Here is a 17,999-nt window from a genome sequence, read left to right as displayed (position 1 = left end):
CTAATAGCGGCTATAAGTACAGCTCTTTCCGACAGTGGCTCTGGGTACCGATCAAAAACGTTCAAAATTAAACAAAAAAATTTTATGAAAGATTTGCAGTTGAAAACTTGTGCAAGGTCTTTTATAATGATGACTGAGCTAAATATATTCCTATATATATCTCCTACAAAAACCGAACGCTGTCCGTTAAGACAATGCAAGAGAAGCATGCAACAAAAGAGCTCTTGTCACATATCTTGTCTGCAGGTAATCAACAGGAGCGCTAAAATGAACGCATCGCCGTGTGACGTAACGCGGGAGAATCTCACTGCAATAGGCCCCATTGCCATTGAAGTAGCACCTACTGATGGTGACAACCACGGCTACTGCAGAGATGACAATCACAAATCATCACAATATAGCAACATGCTCAGAAGCTTTGCTCTTCAAGCCCGCCTTTATCGTCTGTGCGGTTGCCTCTTCGTCGAGGACATGCTTGCCAAGCCTCCAAGGTATTTATGCTCGGAAGGGTTGAGTGTTCGCTGCACATGACGCTGCTAGACTACGTATAATAGTTGAACAAAATCCAGACTGCACAATCTTGGCCGTGGAGTGGAAGTGTTATTAAATATTGCACTTGAAAAACTACAAGTGTGAAAAAACAACCAACTTTAAGAAATCAATAAGTGCTTTTTCATACAGGTAGCTCTGTTGTCTTTGTATTTTCCAACTTCCTTCAGGCTTACGCATTCTATGTGGTTAATTACTGCTTTTTGTTTCTTCCTAAACTTCATATTACTGACCTGATATCTTTTTGCAGTGAAGTTAGCATATTGTGTATGTGAAGAGTATCACTGAAACGTTTGGAATTACCAGATTGTGACCAGCCTATGTTCCATTCGGATGTTTATTTTTATTTATAAAAACAGAGAACCCATCTTAGGAGGTATTGCTTAAATAAATGCCATAGCGTGTGACTATCATATACTACTGTTGATTATTACAAAAGTGAAAGCACAAAAAACTTGCTCAAAGATTCTGCACTGAGGGGGAAATCTACTGCTGAATCAATTTGCTTTACATTTACTGTAGGGTTACGTAACTGCGTTAATAAATGATTATTCTAATCCCGATTTCAGTGTAAAATGTTTTATAATCTAGACATTGCTGTTTAATGCGCAGACGTTTCTTTTATATTTACAGATCCCCTAAGGTGGTCTGGGCCCACTGGTACAGCCTTTACGCAGCTGCATGCTTCACCTTCTACCTGTGGTTCGAGATCGACGTTGTTACCCGTGGCGCGATTTCACTGAGCGACACATACCGATTCTTCACCAAGTCCCTTCTCGTTCTCCTTCACGTCGTTATAGTTGTCAACGCATGCAGTAACTTCTTGACATTAGTTTTTAGCTGCCGAAAGATTCTTGATTTCTATTTAAAAGCCGGCCGTTTCGAGAAAGAAATTAGAATTACAACATGTAAGTGCTGCGGCCAGAGGCACTTCCTATGGTCCGACCTCTCAGCAGTAATGATGTTCGTCGTTTACTTCGCAAGCTACACGATAGCGCTCTTCCACCAGGAACAGAAGGTTGACGTCGACGGCCTACTGAATGCTCGGGAGATCATTGACAGAGTTTGCGGCATTTTTGCTGCTGTCCTCTTCTTTGCGTACGACAGTGCCAACATTCTCACCTTACGACACTCGGCAGAGGTCCTGGAAAGATACGTTACCTTCCTTAAGGAACAGTTGGAAGAATATATAAGCCATAATCTCCTACCCTGCCAAGTGGCGGCGAAGAAAGTTCAATCGATTAGGATCCAGCTTACGACTGTTTTGGAGCTGAAGAATGACATCAATGGTATCTGGGAGAAATCGATTGTAGTGTCCAGCATAGGAATCCTTCTGGTGACTTGTATCTCTCTGTTCACCATCATTACTCAAGGAATGAAAAGGACTGAGCTGTGGATTGCGATCGGCTACTCAGCATTTGCTTCCTACGAGTTTTTGAGACTTGCTAATGTCAGCCAGTCTTTGTCCAATGCTGTACGTAATACCATCTTGTACATGTTTTTAAACATTTGTTAGATCCCCATCTGTGCTATAGGGGCCGATGCTCTGATCTGTTACTAATGATGCATTTTTAACTCAACATGCTGCGTTATATGAAGCCCCCGATCTTTAATAATGATAAGCATTACTTCTCTATGTTCATAGATTTCTGTCCGCAGACCACGTCCGCGCACCGCGTCCGCAGAACTTGTCTCAAACATTCTGTCTGCTGCAGTTGTGAGAAATTGAGACGTGATAGAGGTTAATTGGTGATGTCACTAGGTAGAGGGTAACATAATGTTGCGTCTGAAAAAATTATTAAGCCGGGAAAGTAATTAGGTAATTAATTAAAGGGAAAACATGTATAAAGAAGTAATAGAGGTTAACGAGTGTTGTCAATCGATATACGGTGACGTAATGTTGTGTCCGAAAAAAATAAGTAATAAGTTAATGAGTTATATAATTAGAGCCAAAACATGCAAATGGAAAGGCGGAAATGGTCGCATTAGCCAATGACTTCGCGCCACATTTAAATGTGTCAAATACAAAAATAGTTATTTAAATCTGTCAATTAAGGTGACGTCAAAAATGTGACCTCACGCAACCTTAAGTTGAGCCAAAAAAGAACATAGGGAGGGCAATTTGAAAGTACCAGAGACTAAAATGGGTAAACAAGAAGTGAATGATGTGATGTAGAGAATGTGAAGGCACACAACCGGAAGTAGAGCAGAAAAATGGCATTGGAAGTGATTCGCGGGAAATTTGAGAGTACCAAACACTAAAATGAGTAAACAAGAAGGGAATTAAGCAATTAGAAGTAACCAATAGCAGCATTCGTGTTTTCGCATTACTTCAATGCAGATTCTGCAACGCTTTATATTTTTTTCTGGTGCATTAGATTTTACATGCATGAATGATATGTCTTTCTTAGGAGATGCGGGCTGAAAGCGCTACACAATATGCCAAACTTTTATTGCATGTATTTCGTGTTCTGTAGCACTAAATTGATAGAGATGACCACGGCGATCCCCACTGGAGTAAAGGGGAAGCACTGGCCATGCTCCATACATGTCGCCTGCCTTTGCTTCACTTGGAACTCTTTGTGACTGATTGCTTTACATGGGACTCTTTCCCACTCTTTGCTTTACTTGGAAGTCTTTCCTCCCTTTACTTTACTTTGTACTCTTTGCCCTATGCTTTAACAAGCACCGACAGCAAAGCGACGGCTGGCGTAATCCACGCGGAAGCGGAGGCGCCGGCATTTCTACCATGGCGTAACATTGCACTCAGGCACTCTACGGTATCAATGGCGCAATGTTTTTTTTTTCGAGCACATCACCCTCAAAAGCGTGCCGCCATTGTTCTCCATTGTGCCGCCGCCCTCTCTTTTGGTGTCAAGCTTTGATGGAAGCGCCATAAAGTGTCACAAGTGGCAATCCGCATGGCAACCACTTCGTTGCCACGTCAACACAAGCGTATAGATATTTGGTATTTGGACAAATTATGCCTTAATTATTTTTTGCGCAATTGATATAAATAATCACTTTCTAATAATTTGTCATGTTCCTCCTTTTATTTTATCAATTTCGATGATTTCTGCTTTGCTCTGGCGCCACTACTTGTCTGCACGTTCCCTCGCTATATACACGTCCACGGTATTTTGAAGTCTGATTGACATTTTTGCTCTAAATAATTACATCATCTATTCACATAGACAAAACTTTGGCACCTAGAAATATTTCGTAATTTTCTGTCTCGAACAGGCATTCATTTTCTCTTAGCTTTTTACTGAACGACAGAGTCAACCTGATAAAAATTTAATGACACGAAAGTGTGAGAGTAGTCACTTAATTCGGTCGCATATACAAATGAATCTCAACGAATTCGTTTTGATGACACGAATGGGCGAACATAGGCATTTATGCTTTCGCATTAAAAAATGTATGTGTAATGAATCCGCTTTTTAAAATAGACTTAATACCCTTAAGAAATGTGCTTGCAGCCGCCACAACCAGACGTAATGGTAAATTACCAATTCATGCGCTTCGACGAAGCTTTAATGTCAAACTAAAAACTCACTGCTTATAGCGTATACAGCTTACTACTTAAGAAAGCTGTTTGGCCAGTCTTTAGATGATGATGTAAAACATGAATAATGAATTTAAGAATCGATATAATTGGATGTTTAACTATCGCATTTCCATGGTATTGTTTGTTGCCTATGGGGGCTTCAGCCGTCTGTGTGATCGTAAGTGACTTCATAGTGCCTTATCTGCTTTCAGGTTCAAAATGTCAAGATTTTATGCAGAAGAACGCTGACTTTCGATCGCACGATTGCTTATAGCCTTCAGGTAAGAAAGTTTGTTTTGTAACGGGTGAAAAATATTGCTAAATAACAAATAAACTTTAAGGCCGAACCACACGGCAGCGTTTCTTACCCCCCCCCCCCCCCCCCCCCCTCAGCGTCTCGGTTATCGGCGTCGCCGAAGCGCAGTTCTGGTCCTTGAAGAGAGGCGACGCTGAAAGACGGAGCTATCTGGAAGTGCCAGATCTCAGCGTCAACGCCGGAAATGCTTCGCAGGCGGTGACCAAGGTGCAGCACATGCCGCCACAGGCGCAACTCGTTTCCGCGGAAGCGAGATGCTCCTCTTTTGTCCGCTCGCATGCCTGTGCCTTTGTTCCCCTTGCCTTCCCCACCCTCCCCAGTATGTTCCCGTCGTCGCTGAATAGGACGATTTCAGCTACGGACGGGGGACAATTCTTTGAACTTCCAGGTTTTTCCCATGCCTTGGCTTGCAGACGCCAGTTCGTACGCAGGTATGTGTTTGGCCTCCTTCTCCGGCGCGCGCCGAGGAACAACACTCATAAACTAGACGCCTAGGCGGCGCCGAAGAAACGCTGCCATGTGGTTCGGCTTTTAAGCAACCCTAGAATAACAGAGCTTGCAGTGAGCATTGAAGCTTCTCGAGTTTCAAAAGGGAACAGATTGACATAATTTGACGATTATTTGTACAAAATGCGAGTGTAATACTTTTTATAAGCAACGTCGCTCTAGGTTAGAAATAATGATTCCACTATTAAGCTCTGTCTTCCAATACCAACGTTCGGTTTTAAATATTCCTGAGACACAAAAACCTTTTAGGACGAAAGACCTTCTAGGCATATGGTGACGTTCGTGTCCATTCGCTGGATGTGTCCACTCGGAGTGTCCGCCGCATGAAGAAAAAAATTGTCTCCACTGGAAATCGAACCACTGTCCCTTCGATTTCCATGCAGCAGACCATGTTTGCGCCTTGACGGGATTATGAGAAAGCAATCGTAATTTCGTTTGTCTATAGTGAGAATGATAGCAACGATTACAATGACGATTAAATTAGTGATAATGGTAATGACGATAATATAATAGATAATGACAATGCATTTAGGATAATAATAGTAGTAGTAATGAATAAGACAGCACATTTATTTGATAATGATGATATTAGCACTAGTGATGATGAATATAATAGGAATAAAATGAAAATGAAGTTAGGTGCGAAAACAGTCCTGTAAATTGGCTTGCCCCATTTCTCCTCTTAAGCAGACTTAGCTCAGTCTGGCAATGGTTTCTTTTAAGAACTCTGAAAATACACAGAGAATGAATTTCTTCACAAAATTTTGTATAAAGTCCTCTAAACCTGATTCCGTTATCTGCTCCCGAGCCACCAATTTCGGAGTGCATTAGTAAATCAGTAAAATTGTTATGACTGCAACCTTTGGAACGGGAATATAACAATTGCTGTTTTATAAGTTACGAAAAATAAATTATTTTATTTCTCCAGGTGCAATATTTGGACAACAGCCTCAACCCAGACGACATCAGCCTCCACGGCAATGATTTCTTCAAAATAAACCTCGGGCTACTGGTTTCCGTAAGTCTGTAAACACATATGATGCTTACAGTTTGGGTGCACAAATTTTGTTTGTTTGCAGAAATGTTTATCGCGCAGTCATATCAGCAGTATTTACAGAAAAAACGGTCGGTACTCAAGTAAATTATATATATATATATATATATATATACATGTATATATATAGTACTCACTACTTAAGATTAGTCTTTTTATCTATCTAAACTGGAACGCACACTATTCAATAATGCGACAGTCACCTTCCACAAAGTTATTGGTCCCACTAACTAGCACCACTAATCATGCAGCCATTTTTCATTGCCACATTTTCATATTCATGTTTTTTCACCGCGAGAATCCGACAACTATCTAAGCATAGCGCTTCTGGACTAGAAAACAGTGAGTGCGAAGAGAGTATAATATTAGTAGAGGTTTAACTAATCTTGCTGATTTATTTTATTATAACGTTGAATTAGCTGAAAATTATCTTAAGGTCTCCGTTTGATTCCTCAGGTTTAACCGGCCTTTATTGTGTGCCTGGCAGTCAAGAAGCCCATGTACAAGCGTAAGCTGGGCCCCATCTGATCTGCCGTACGAAAACGTATGCTAAGCAAATTTACTATGTATTAATATGGTAAACACGGTATACTAGGTGACTCTATCATTGCCACAAACTAATTCTTCGTGTATGATCAGTTCTGCATGCTCATTTATTTTGCCATGTTTTATCTTCAGATGGCGGGATCCATCATAACATACACGGTTATACTGGTGCAAACAAGTCCGGACTTGGAGGGCACAACGGATTGCCTGTCTGGTATCGTCAGAACGAACGTCACGATATCAGCTTGAAAATTACGACGAATAAAGACATAAATCTGGAATTATTTTCGCTGCCAATAAAGAGTACTACGCCACCTACGAAGAATGCTCCAGAAGCACGCACTGGGTTTAGAAACGGAGCCCGTAAGTAAATTGTTTTTATCAGGCAATGTTTTCACATAACACCATGATACCAAAGGCTCACATACCCATTTGCTCAAATGTATCGCCTTAGGAACCACGTGCTTGTGATAAAACGCAGATTTTCTACAGAAATGTATGTTAACCAAGTTGCCGATGACACATGTTTTTATACTAAGTGTCATTTTCTTTCCAACCTTTAGAATATCTTCCACAAATGGTAATTCGGGGGATAGAAGGTCAATACTGGTAGCTGTACTACTAGAACAACGTTTTTCACAGATTTGTTATTCTAATGTTATTGTTCTCGTAGCCGGAAGCATAACACGTAGTGTGATGTGCGGGTGGCACCGTGAAAATCTGAGGTGATCATCCCAATCGAAAAAATTGCGTGGATGCGATGACGTGGCCAACCCACTAGGAAATATTTAAAGCCCTCATCAGGCGCGTAGTAAGAGCGCCCTTGCACGATCTAGAGTCAACACGTCTGACTGAGTAACCAACCGTTTTGGACGGCTGGAATGTGACCTCACCCGCTCGTGTTAGCAGTGTCCTTGTAGGCACACGTGTCGCTGGAGAGACGACGGCGCAGGCAGACCTAGTAGGGATTAGTGAGCCATCCGTAAAGATGGTCTGTGATCCGTGAGCACAGTCTGTGATTTTAAAGTTGCATTACAATGTCTTCAATTTTTCTTGAGCCAATGCGAACATAAGCAACTTGTAGCGGAGGTACTACATGTGCACCAGCAGGCACCACCAGGCATCATTTTCCAGGGGCTACCACGTCATTTGGAATTGTTGACAACTACATAGCCGATTGCCACGCCGTGGTGGTGCAGTGGTTGAGATGTTTGATTTCTGTGCCGGGGTAGCCGGGTTCGAACCCGACCATCGGCGGCTGCGTTTCGGTGGAGGCGAAACTGAGAAGAGTCCATGCACTGTGCGATGTCAATGCACGTTGAAGATTCCCAGATGGTCGAAATCACTTCGTAGTCTTCTACTACACCTCCTTCTTCTCTCTGTCCTCTTCACTCCCACCTTATTTCCTTCCTCTACAGCGCGGTTCAGGTGTCGACAGAAACAAGTGTAACGGATGCTGCGGTTTCCTTTCCTGTGAACTAATTATCATTATTTCATTATCGTCGTCGGCGGATGATGCTGCTCGATCGGCTCACGATACAGCTAACATTGTCCAGATACTATTGAGAAGAACCGACGGAGCAAGGCGCTTTCAACTGCTCGCCCGAAACGTGACTAGACAATCATGGTCAACTCTTAGAGGCTGGACACCCCGCTCGTAGTGCTTTGACCAATTACTTGAATTGCAGATATCACTCAGCCTCACTCAATGTGACGCTACAATGTTGAGCCGTATGTGGCCAGGAGTGCCATGGCGTCTGCAAACGCGTATTCCTATCTCATTGCAAAGGCAAACTCTCCAACGTGTCAGCAGTGCGGGCATGATCAAAATGATTGAGCACATACTTTGGGACTGCCTACAGTTCTAGCAAGAGCGTGTCTTCCTGGCTGCTACACTTCACCGCTTGGACTCTTGCACTCTACAAAAGCTACGATTCTGGGCCCTTGGATGACACCATCATCAGAAAGGTAGGCGGCAGGGGCGCTCCTTAAGCTTTAAAGGAGTCGGGGTTGAGGTTTAGACTTTTATTGTACGTCCTCTACCCGCTTTTACTAGTTATCTGGACATGTGAGAAACTTCCTTCCTTGCCACTTTTTCTTTTCTTTTTCTTCTTTGTTTCTCCTCCTCAGGTAGAGGGTAGCCTAATCGGCGTCGCCTAGTTAACATCCTTGCATTTGTATTCTTCTATTTCTCTCTCACTCTCTCTTTCTGCCCGCTAGGCGCAGCGAAACACACATAGAATTGATCGAGCCGCTATACCTCGTGAAGTAGGGCTATCTTAAAAGGTTCTTTAAAAATCATAATACGAAATTATTTTGGTACCGATTGTTTGCAGTTAAAGCTTTGCTTTACAGTTTATTTTATTTTTACAGATAGATTTACCTTGTACAATGTCAGCAGGTTTTCAAAATGGTAGACATTTTCAAATGAAGTACACACGAACGAAAAAAAAAAACAATAATGCTCAAGTGACTTCAGAAAGAAGAATGAAAATTGCGCTAGCAGCGTCACATGCGGGACTGCACAAAGTATAACTGGCGAAAATATCGGCGGTAACGTCACATGAAACACATAAGGCACATATGTTTACTTAATAGCGCTACAAGCCCCCTTAAAAGCCACGCTTACCAATCTACCAGACCTCCTGACACAAGAGTATGGACACATAGGCCGAACCACCGAGAGCTGTTCACATTCATTGGGGCCACAGGCCTGCATCAATATATTTAGACCCTAATGCCAAAGGGCATATTTGCACAATAAAAAAAAGTTTACTAAAATATGGAATACCACTGGCGAACCTCACCAAAGTTGTGGACAGAGTCGGAAAGAGTTGCCTTCCCGCAAGTAATTGATCACAGTGCTATGTCACGCCTGCTTTGTTTTTCAGAAGCGAATTTCTGCACATTACAATAATGACTAGGGACACCCTTGCTGGACCTTTCGCCTTGTAACGGGGCATAAATAATTTGTGTTACTGATGAGACTCTTCCCATCGCCCTGCAGCCGGTGACAAGTAAGCAATTTATGCGCCGTCTACTTTTACCCGGGGTCAGAAATGAGTCTCTAGGCACCAGCGCAAACAAACGCTGCATACATATTCAGCCCGTAGGTGGCGCTCTCGGAGTTCTCATACTGCGCCAGCAGCCAGTTTCAGAAACTGTGAGGTGAGTCCTCAGTTTTTATTTTTTTAAACATCGGTTTTAACACTAGTTATTCATGCACTGAAACATTGGCAAACATACTGACAAGGAATATAGCCGGCATGCCAGCAAAACGAACTTTAAATGAATTACCAGCGCTTGCGGACTTGGTCATTGAGTAAATAGAACAACTTAATAGGTCCACAAGTAGGCGGTGTCGTGTAATGCGCGCAAGGATTGCGTGGAAAATTTATGCATCTCAAACTGAAGTGAAGCCAAACAAAATACTCAGGGTTGCCTGTGTCCTGATAACATTGAGACGTTCCCGCTGGGGATAAAATGAAATAACCTGAATCATATTAACTGCTACAGTTAGTTCGTCTATATGACTAGTTTTTAAGGTGAAAACAATTTGAGACCCGCTGTATAATGATGTCTTTCCTTAGAATATTTCTTTGCTTTTTTGGCTAGCAGCATACTCAGTCCACATTAAAAAATGTGTTCTGTGCGTCACGCTGTGGCAAATGTTTTGGAGCTTCAAAAATTTCACAAATTGTCTATTCAAATGCTGTTCACGTGATGAAGTTACCTCAGTCAGTAGAAGAAAAAACATTCGGCTTCTAAGCCTTGCCACAGCCCTTCCCTAAGATGCGCGATATTTAAAGTTACTGCTTCATCGACTTCTCAACACAGAATTTTTAACAGCCGCTTGTTTCAACTTGCGCTATTCACTAAATTCAACAATTCTTGTCTTGTGACTTTTGTATGCACTGAAAGGCAAGATACTCTGGCACATGGCTAGGGTTTGTGCCGCATAATGAACATTTATGACATTCTTCATACTGCACATTTCTGTAATGTGAAGAGGAACACAGCCTGTATACCTTTAAAACTTATTTAGGCAGTTGAAGGATCTGCAAATATCCATATTCTTTTCTTTCCGTTGCAAATATCTCTTTTTCGCGCGTACTAACCTTTTAGAGTACAGTTGTTTTCCTCTACAAATGAAGCTTGGAATTTTTACAGGCAACATTCGCTCATTATCATTGCAGGAATTCTTAAAAGCCTGTGCATAGGGTTGCATATTTTCATTGTGTTTTCATATTTTCATATTTTCTCTTGCTTATACAGTACGCCACTCCTGCAATAGCCGGCCGTTGCTGAAGTATAGAAACATGAATAAATAAATAAACCTCTAAATGTGTAATTTTATGGCGCAATGCTAGGGGCACGAAAGACATTGGGCAACGCTGAAGCGGAACGATAATATTATGCCGGCTATGATGTGCGTTTCAAAAATGCATTGTTCGTGCGTCATTTCTCTCTATCATGCTCTCCCCTAAGAACAGCACTGCTCTGACTTCCCGATTAGTGAAGACAATTACCGTTTTCATTCAATAAATAATAACATATAATAACGTGGTTCAGTAGTCTGACGGCTATTATTTAACAAGACAATATAAAATGAACAAGTACTGTTTGGTTGAGTTTATAGGGTTTAACGTCCCAAAGTGACTACGGCTATGAGAGACGCCGTAGCGGATAGCAACGGAGTAATTTCGACCACCTGGGCATTTTTAGCGTGCACTGAAACCACACAGCACACAGACGCCTATGTGTTGAGCCTTCAGCGAAAAGCGGCTGTCGCAGCCGGGATTCGATCCCGCATGCATGGGCACAGCAGTCGAGCGCCCTAACCACTGCCCCACCTCGGAGGGGGCAAATGAACAGCAATGACAGATCAAAACTTCGGGAGCTAAAACATAAAGGACACCCCAGTTCAGATATGGTATTCAATTGTTTGGGTAACGCGCCATAACAGTGGGGTAACCAAATTTTTATGAATCCAACTACCTTCTGTTGAAATATACAGCTCGTCTCTTTGCAGGGTCTGGTGACTGCCTCGTCTGGAACGACATCCACCATGGGTAGCTGGATGGCCGAGCACTTCAAAATATACGGCTGGCTGTGCCGAGCCACGGGCGTGTTCTTCGTAAAGAACTTGCAAGCAGCTGATATCGATGAACTGGTGGTGACCTGGAAGTCCTGGTACACTCTGTACTCAATGGCTTGCTTGCTTGTCTTCGCTTCTATGAATATTGCCTTCGTCGCACCAAAAATGGTGCGATTCTCAGTCGACGCGCGCTTCTTCACGAGGTCACTATTCCTAGTCGTTCCTGCGGCAGTGGCCATAAAGGTTACTGTCAACGTCTGCAGTGCAATCCTCGGCTCTTGGACGATGCTAGAGTTTTTCAGGAAATCTGCTAAGTACGAGAAGAGGACCTCATTCTTGAGTGAGAAATATCGCTACAAGTCCTGGACCTCCTACTCTCTCAGGTATCCCAACAGGTCTCCTTTTTTGTGCCTCTTTCAAGCGCACTAGCAATGAAAATCAGAGGGTCGCTTGTATTCGCAATATATTTCAGCATAAAATTGAAGTTATTTTTTAAAAATGCTAGTTTTTACATGACGACTAAAGAATGCATTAGCTGAATTTGAATTTTTTAAGAGTAACCCCTGCTCCCCCTGCAGCATACAGGGTGTTTTTAAGAAAGACAGTTTATTTTGTCTTCAGTGAATGGCTTTGAAATTTTAATTCACGACATGCGACAGTGAACTGCCGCTGGTAGGCAAGAGCCAAACGCCTCCTAAAACGGTGTCTACCTAAATATAATCACCTTTGTTTGGAATATATGCATAGAGCTGACAGTGACTATAGCTGTTCAGAAGGGTCGAATGGCTACTTGCTATGGAAATATGTCTTCTTGTGATAAATTCTTCAAAATAACAAAAGAAATATACAACCATTTTGGATTCTTTGCAGTTCTTTTCTGCATGATCGCTTTGTGGTGTACGACATATTTAAATTGGCTAATTTTATGTTCATTCATCATGATGTATATGCAACAATTCTGCGATGTAATGCGGGAGGAAGAAATTTCTCGGCTTGAAAAATTTGCGACACCAAGAATGCTTCACCCGCAGCTTTCATGACACTTCGATGAAGACCAACAAATGGCTTTGAAGGGATGTGTGTATTTTAGGGAGAAAAACACGAACTAACCCAGAAAATTTCAATAGTTAATGCAGCCCGTCTGTGAAATTCTAGAGATGTCATTTAGGACTGTATAATTTGCGAGTCTACGCATTTATTGGCGCACTATTATTGGGACACGATCAGCAAATGAATCATATGTACAAGCGGCAGGAAGTTTAAGGGGTCATTTCTGTATTCAGGTAAAAGCGATGTTGCGAGTACAGATACTCGAAGGACGCCGATGTTGATCATTTTAGTGGCCAAAACAAAGGTAGAGATATACCACCTATTTCAGTTTAAATATATGTTATGTATCACAATACACAATATATACACAGTATACACAACATATACTAATCTGAACTGCTCGTATTGTGAAAAACATTTATTTATGACAAAATCAATACGTTCGGAAGAGTGAACAATTGATGCTGCGCCACACATGTAGCGTCAATTAAAATTTTCAGTTCATCGTTGCACGTGATCAGAGTAAGTTCGGTTAGAATATTGACCCCTAATGCCAAATGCTAAGTTTTTTTTACAAATTTTGATGTTGCTGAGTAAAGCAATAACGATAGAATTGAGATGATTGTGCCAATTTCGCCAAAGCTTGCTTCAATTCCAAATTCACCGGCCAACAAGATCACAGCAAGCTAGGTAGAAATTCCTGCTCGAGAGTCAAGCCAATTCACGTGAGGTGAGAATAAATACATTGCCGCGATTTTTGTCTTTGGTATATAGTAGCCCAATTTTTAAATAAAGTAATTACCATATTTAAGGATCCCATTACCGAGAAGAAAACTTTTGTCATCTTATTCGATGAATCTTCAGCTCCCTGAAGTTCGTTGCGAACACCTGTTTTCAAATAGAGGTCACGTAATGAGAAAGCATATAAGAAGAAGAGGGACACTAATTTCTTACAACAGCGAAACAATATATCGGTTCTAGAGGCCGACTCGTAATTAAGCAAGCTGAGTATGACTTCAACAATTGATCAGGAGATACCGCTAGACTTAAACGATATTGTCTTAAGACTGACGATAGAAGGCCTGCTCACATGTAGCCAAGGAATCTTACTTTACAAAAAATTAATACTCCTGAGGTGTATTGAAATCTGTTTATGAGGACGCATCATTAAGAAACCCCATTAAGATGTACATAGAAACTTGTGTGGTAAACGACACATTTGGAGTTTGTTTAGACGGAAATCTTGCTCTTCAGCTGGTCAGCTGTTGGTGGGTTGTTATGATCTTGCATTCCGTCGAAACCTACCCTATTTAGGTGAATTATTCTGCTAATGCCGTACAAACATGCTTCCTTCTGACCCAGGCTCTTTATGGTAGTGGCATTCTCAGCCAACCTCGCTGCCACCGCCCACCTCACCATGAGTACGCCGGACTCTGACCTCTACTACTACCTGGATCTGGTGCTCAAGGTCAGCACAATTAGCGTCAACTTTCTCTTCTTTTTCTACGACATGCTGCACTCTGTCGTCATGAGACCCTGCTGCGAAGTGCTCATCACCTACGTTCGCCACCAACACGACGTCCTCAAGACGGTGCTGCCCATAACGGGCAACGCTGCGATGAATTCCGGCGGTATCGCGGAACTGCAAATAGTGAGGCTCAATCTGCGATCTATCGGAAAACTGCGAAGACTGCTGAACACCAATTGGCATTACTCCCTGATGGCTTCTTCCGCCGTTCTGCTGGTTGTGGGCTGCATATCTGTCTACTGCATTTTCGACAAGGGTGTCCCCGGAAACCAACTGCTCTTGACATTGTCTTATTGTTCTTATTCAACCTTGGATTTGATCGACCTGGCACATCTTAGTCACGTCTTGAGCTACGAGGTGAGTACTCGCATCAAATGTAATTACTTTATACACTATAGCCGCAAGAGCACGGTCCTCAATGATTTTTGTGTCTTGGTGCTGAGGCTAAGCTCGAGGTATAAGCCTCTTGTCGTCGCAGGAGCTCCAGTGACATAATAAAATGCTCACATTGTTCGGCCCTATGCACCTGAAGTGTTTCTCAAACAACTCTGAGCACCTAAAATAGTTTCAGCACTCCTTCACGCTTTACGGATACCTCTGGCAGAGTAGTGGCAGTATGGTAAAACCTTTATGCTGCAAATGATGCAGCGAGAAGTCATCAACCTTTTCTCGTTCGCTGAGCCGCCTCATGTTCCATCGATACCCTGAGCCGCTCATGCTAGGACAACATGGACGGATTATCAAAATTTGAGCAAACATTTAATAAACTGAGTCACATCCTAACGTACGGCGCTACGGCCTACTACCACACGGCTAGCTAAATTTCGCGATAGGCAGAAAGGTCTAGATCTAGAGCTGCTTCAAACTTTCGTAGCGATATTTTCACTGCCAGCTCTGCGTGTGACATGAATTTTTGACGAGCCGTCGAGCATTTAAATGACTGGTGCTTCTTCCTCTCTTTTTGAAGGTCCAGGAAATAAAGGACAACTTAGCCAGAACACCTATGCACCAAACCTCACCGGAGCAACTTCGCCAGGTATATTGGTACATCAACTTTATCCCAGTTACAAAAGTCGTAAAATGTCGCCTAATATGATTGGAGAAATACCATCACTGTCATTAACCAAGTACTTTTATTATCGAAAGCTAAAAAGATTCATGACTTCCACACTGTGTATCAGATGCATGAAGGAACAATATTTACAAACGCACGCAGGTTGCCTATTTGCACAACTCCCTACGTCCAGAAGAACTGTCACTGTGCGGCGGAAACTTCTTCACTCTTGACTTGCCGCTCCTGGTTTCGGTGAGTACCCAGGAATAAAGCTCGCTAGAGCACTATTGCTGAAATGTGTTGTACGGTTAGTTGTGAGATTCCAGTACCATAAATTGCTCACTGCCCATTTTTGAAACCAGGGTACCATAGTTTTTCTAAATGTCTCTTCTGCTACACTCTCTGCAGCTCGCTGGGTCCATCATCACCTACTCCGTAATTCTGGTGCAAACGAGCGACAGTGTGGAGACAACGGAAACTTCAACTACCAACCAGGGTGGCATGATCGCGCAGTAAAGCTTTTTAGCCCTCTGAGATGAGGAGGTAGTGTTTTATGTCCTGAACTAATTGACAATAGAGGCATGTAAACTAGAAACTCATCCTGCTTGACCCGTTTTGCACGTCTCACTGAAACAGCTTCCGCTAATAAATCTGAAACTTCCCTTATGTGCCTACTCGCAAAAGCAACAAACTTTCCTCATATGCGTAGACGTTTTTGTGCTGTCGTTATTGTGGATTTATGTTACCTTTTAAAGAAAGAAATTTTCTACCATGTCCAAAACTAAAATGCTACCGTTCTTACTGTTTGGGACCAATATTATGATATTCTCCAACAAGCACAGGACAAAAGCTGCATAACAATTATTCGCAATAGCAAATGAACTTGTAAAAATGGGAATAAACAGAAGAGTAACTGCTATCCCTGTGGCCTGTGTGTGACAGTGTTGTTTCTGCTTACTGATTTGCTTTGCTGCTCCTGCTTCACTCTTTCAATTTGCAGTTTTGATCATGCAGCAACTAAGTACACTAAGCGGGAGTTCTCGTCGAAAGTTTTAAACACGTGCCGACCATCCAACTCGAGCTATTGTTTAATGCTTCAAAAATATTTTATTTTTCTCTCCAACTCCCTTCCTAATAAACGGTACCCCAGTTAGTAAGTTCCTTTTTAGGAAATAAAAATGTACCTAGTGCGCATAGCTTGCATCTTCTTATGTAACATCCTCTCCCTCAAACCGAAGGTATAAAGCCCTCGCAGAAATTAAATTATTTGGATGTCTCACCACATGGTTGGCGTTCCCTTATTCGTGCAGGTAGTAAGTTCTGGGAACATAATGATTTTAAAAAGTACAAATTTATTACGTTGACGCTGAAATGTCAGCCTTATATCAGTTTTCTTACTTTTCATAGAATGAGCTTAGGGACTGTTTCGTATCTATCCCAACCTTCACCCCCACCCTTAACCGCTCCCCCACCCCTACGTCCATGAAGCAACTTAGTTCTGCCGCAAGGTAAACGCCTACCGTAAGCAGAAATAAAGACGTAATAAAAAAAGGAACTGTTTCGAACTAGAAAACTGTGCATTGATAAAACTGGTAGCCATTCTTCAGTACGACTATGGCGATTGAAGGTTTATGACTTCTGTATTAGATGCGGACAAGTAACCTCGGTGACAATGATCAGTTCTTTTTAGCTATAATGTGAAAGGTCAGCAATCTGGCTGCTTCATTCCTACAGCCATTCGCCTATTCCGTTTTGCTGCTAAGATTCCACCAGGCCTATTTGTTATCATCTACTGTCTACAAGAATAAATATAGGAAGGCTAGCCTTTGGCAGAATGAAGAGATGAAAATCATATTTTTTCATTGAGGGAAAAGCGGAGATGATGAGAGCAAATGGGCGGCTTCGACTTGAGACTATTTCGAGAGGATAGACATTTGGAATCAGAGAATGCCTTCCATTGGAAGAACCGTTAGGGCGCCTAGCTCGGACGAGGTATATTACGAAGGCTGAATAATGAGCAACCTTAAAGGGGCCCAAAGAGATGCCGGCGTTTATAGCAAGAATGTAGGAATACGCAACCAGAAGGTGAGATAAAAGGCATAGGAAGGATGTGCTGGTTGCCAGTTATGAGGACTCCGCCTTAGAAACTAAAATTAGAAGCGGAAGGTGGAAAGTGAATAAGTGTGCTGCAAAGAAAATGTAGTGGGGCTCGCTATGTTTCCGCTGGCTGGTCCGTAGTATGCCGCAATTATTTATCATCGCGATTGAGAGGAGTCCATCATCTAGCCGATGCACCATTTGCGACGAGGCCGATGAGGCACTTTGTGCGGACGCCTCGTTTATAACAATCAACAGCTGGAAACGAATGTCCATTTAAATATTGGTATGTGCAGAAAATTATGGATCACACTTCAAGTGCGCATATATACGCCTTTCTATAAAATTGTTCTAGCTCATCATACTGTGAACCGAAATATCTGAATAGCAACGTTCAAACTCCGCAATCACTTGTCGTAATCATCGACCCCTTTTTCTTCGAAGCTAAATATTGTATATCGTCCTATGTATATTTAATGTCGCTTACTGCTCATCATAATAAATACCTGAACACCATGGAGCGCGCATATGTCCATGACACAAGTAATATGCTCTTGCAATCATGCCTTACTGCGCGTAGTCATATCCAGTGGCCTGAGCCTTCGAAATTGCCCTCTCAATATGTATGAAGCATGCCTTTAAGCCCTAAT

The 17,999-nt window shown here is 42.3% G+C and overlaps 1 protein-coding gene across 1 annotated transcript; it reads left to right on the top strand.

The window, feature by feature from the left end:
- Positions 1-6,724: 6,724 nt before the first annotated feature.
- LOC146173732 (uncharacterized) lies at positions 6,725-16,023 on the top strand. The gene is made up of 6 exons (XM_084583382.1): positions 6,725-6,885; positions 11,555-12,003; positions 14,033-14,555; positions 15,166-15,234; positions 15,415-15,504; positions 15,661-16,023. Exons 1-6 carry the CDS (start codon positions 6,847-6,849, stop codon positions 15,766-15,768), a joined length of 1,278 nt encoding a protein of 425 aa, XP_084439508.1. The 5' UTR covers positions 6,725-6,846; the 3' UTR covers positions 15,769-16,023.
- The last annotated feature ends 1,976 nt before the right edge of the window (positions 16,024-17,999 follow it).

The sequence above is a fragment of the Amblyomma maculatum genome, chromosome 11 (assembly GCF_055883805.1).
Source record: "Amblyomma maculatum isolate TAMU_Amacu chromosome 11, ASM5588380v1, whole genome shotgun sequence".
Lineage (NCBI taxonomy): Eukaryota > Metazoa > Arthropoda > Arachnida > Ixodida > Ixodidae > Amblyomma > Amblyomma maculatum.
Note: the sequence above shows the minus strand (reverse complement) of the source record. Positions and strands in the feature narration are given on the sequence as shown.

Coding starts and splice junctions, on each gene's coding strand:
- LOC146173732 (XM_084583382.1), top strand. CDS start 6,847: ATGCTCCAGAAGCACGCACTGGGTTTAGAAACGGAGCCC. Junction 14,556..15,165: donor GTCACGTCTTGAGCTACGAG/GTGAGTACTCGC, acceptor CTCTTTTTGAAG/GTCCAGGAAATAAAGGACAA. Junction 15,235..15,414: donor CACCGGAGCAACTTCGCCAG/GTATATTGGTAC, acceptor AAACGCACGCAG/GTTGCCTATTTGCACAACTC.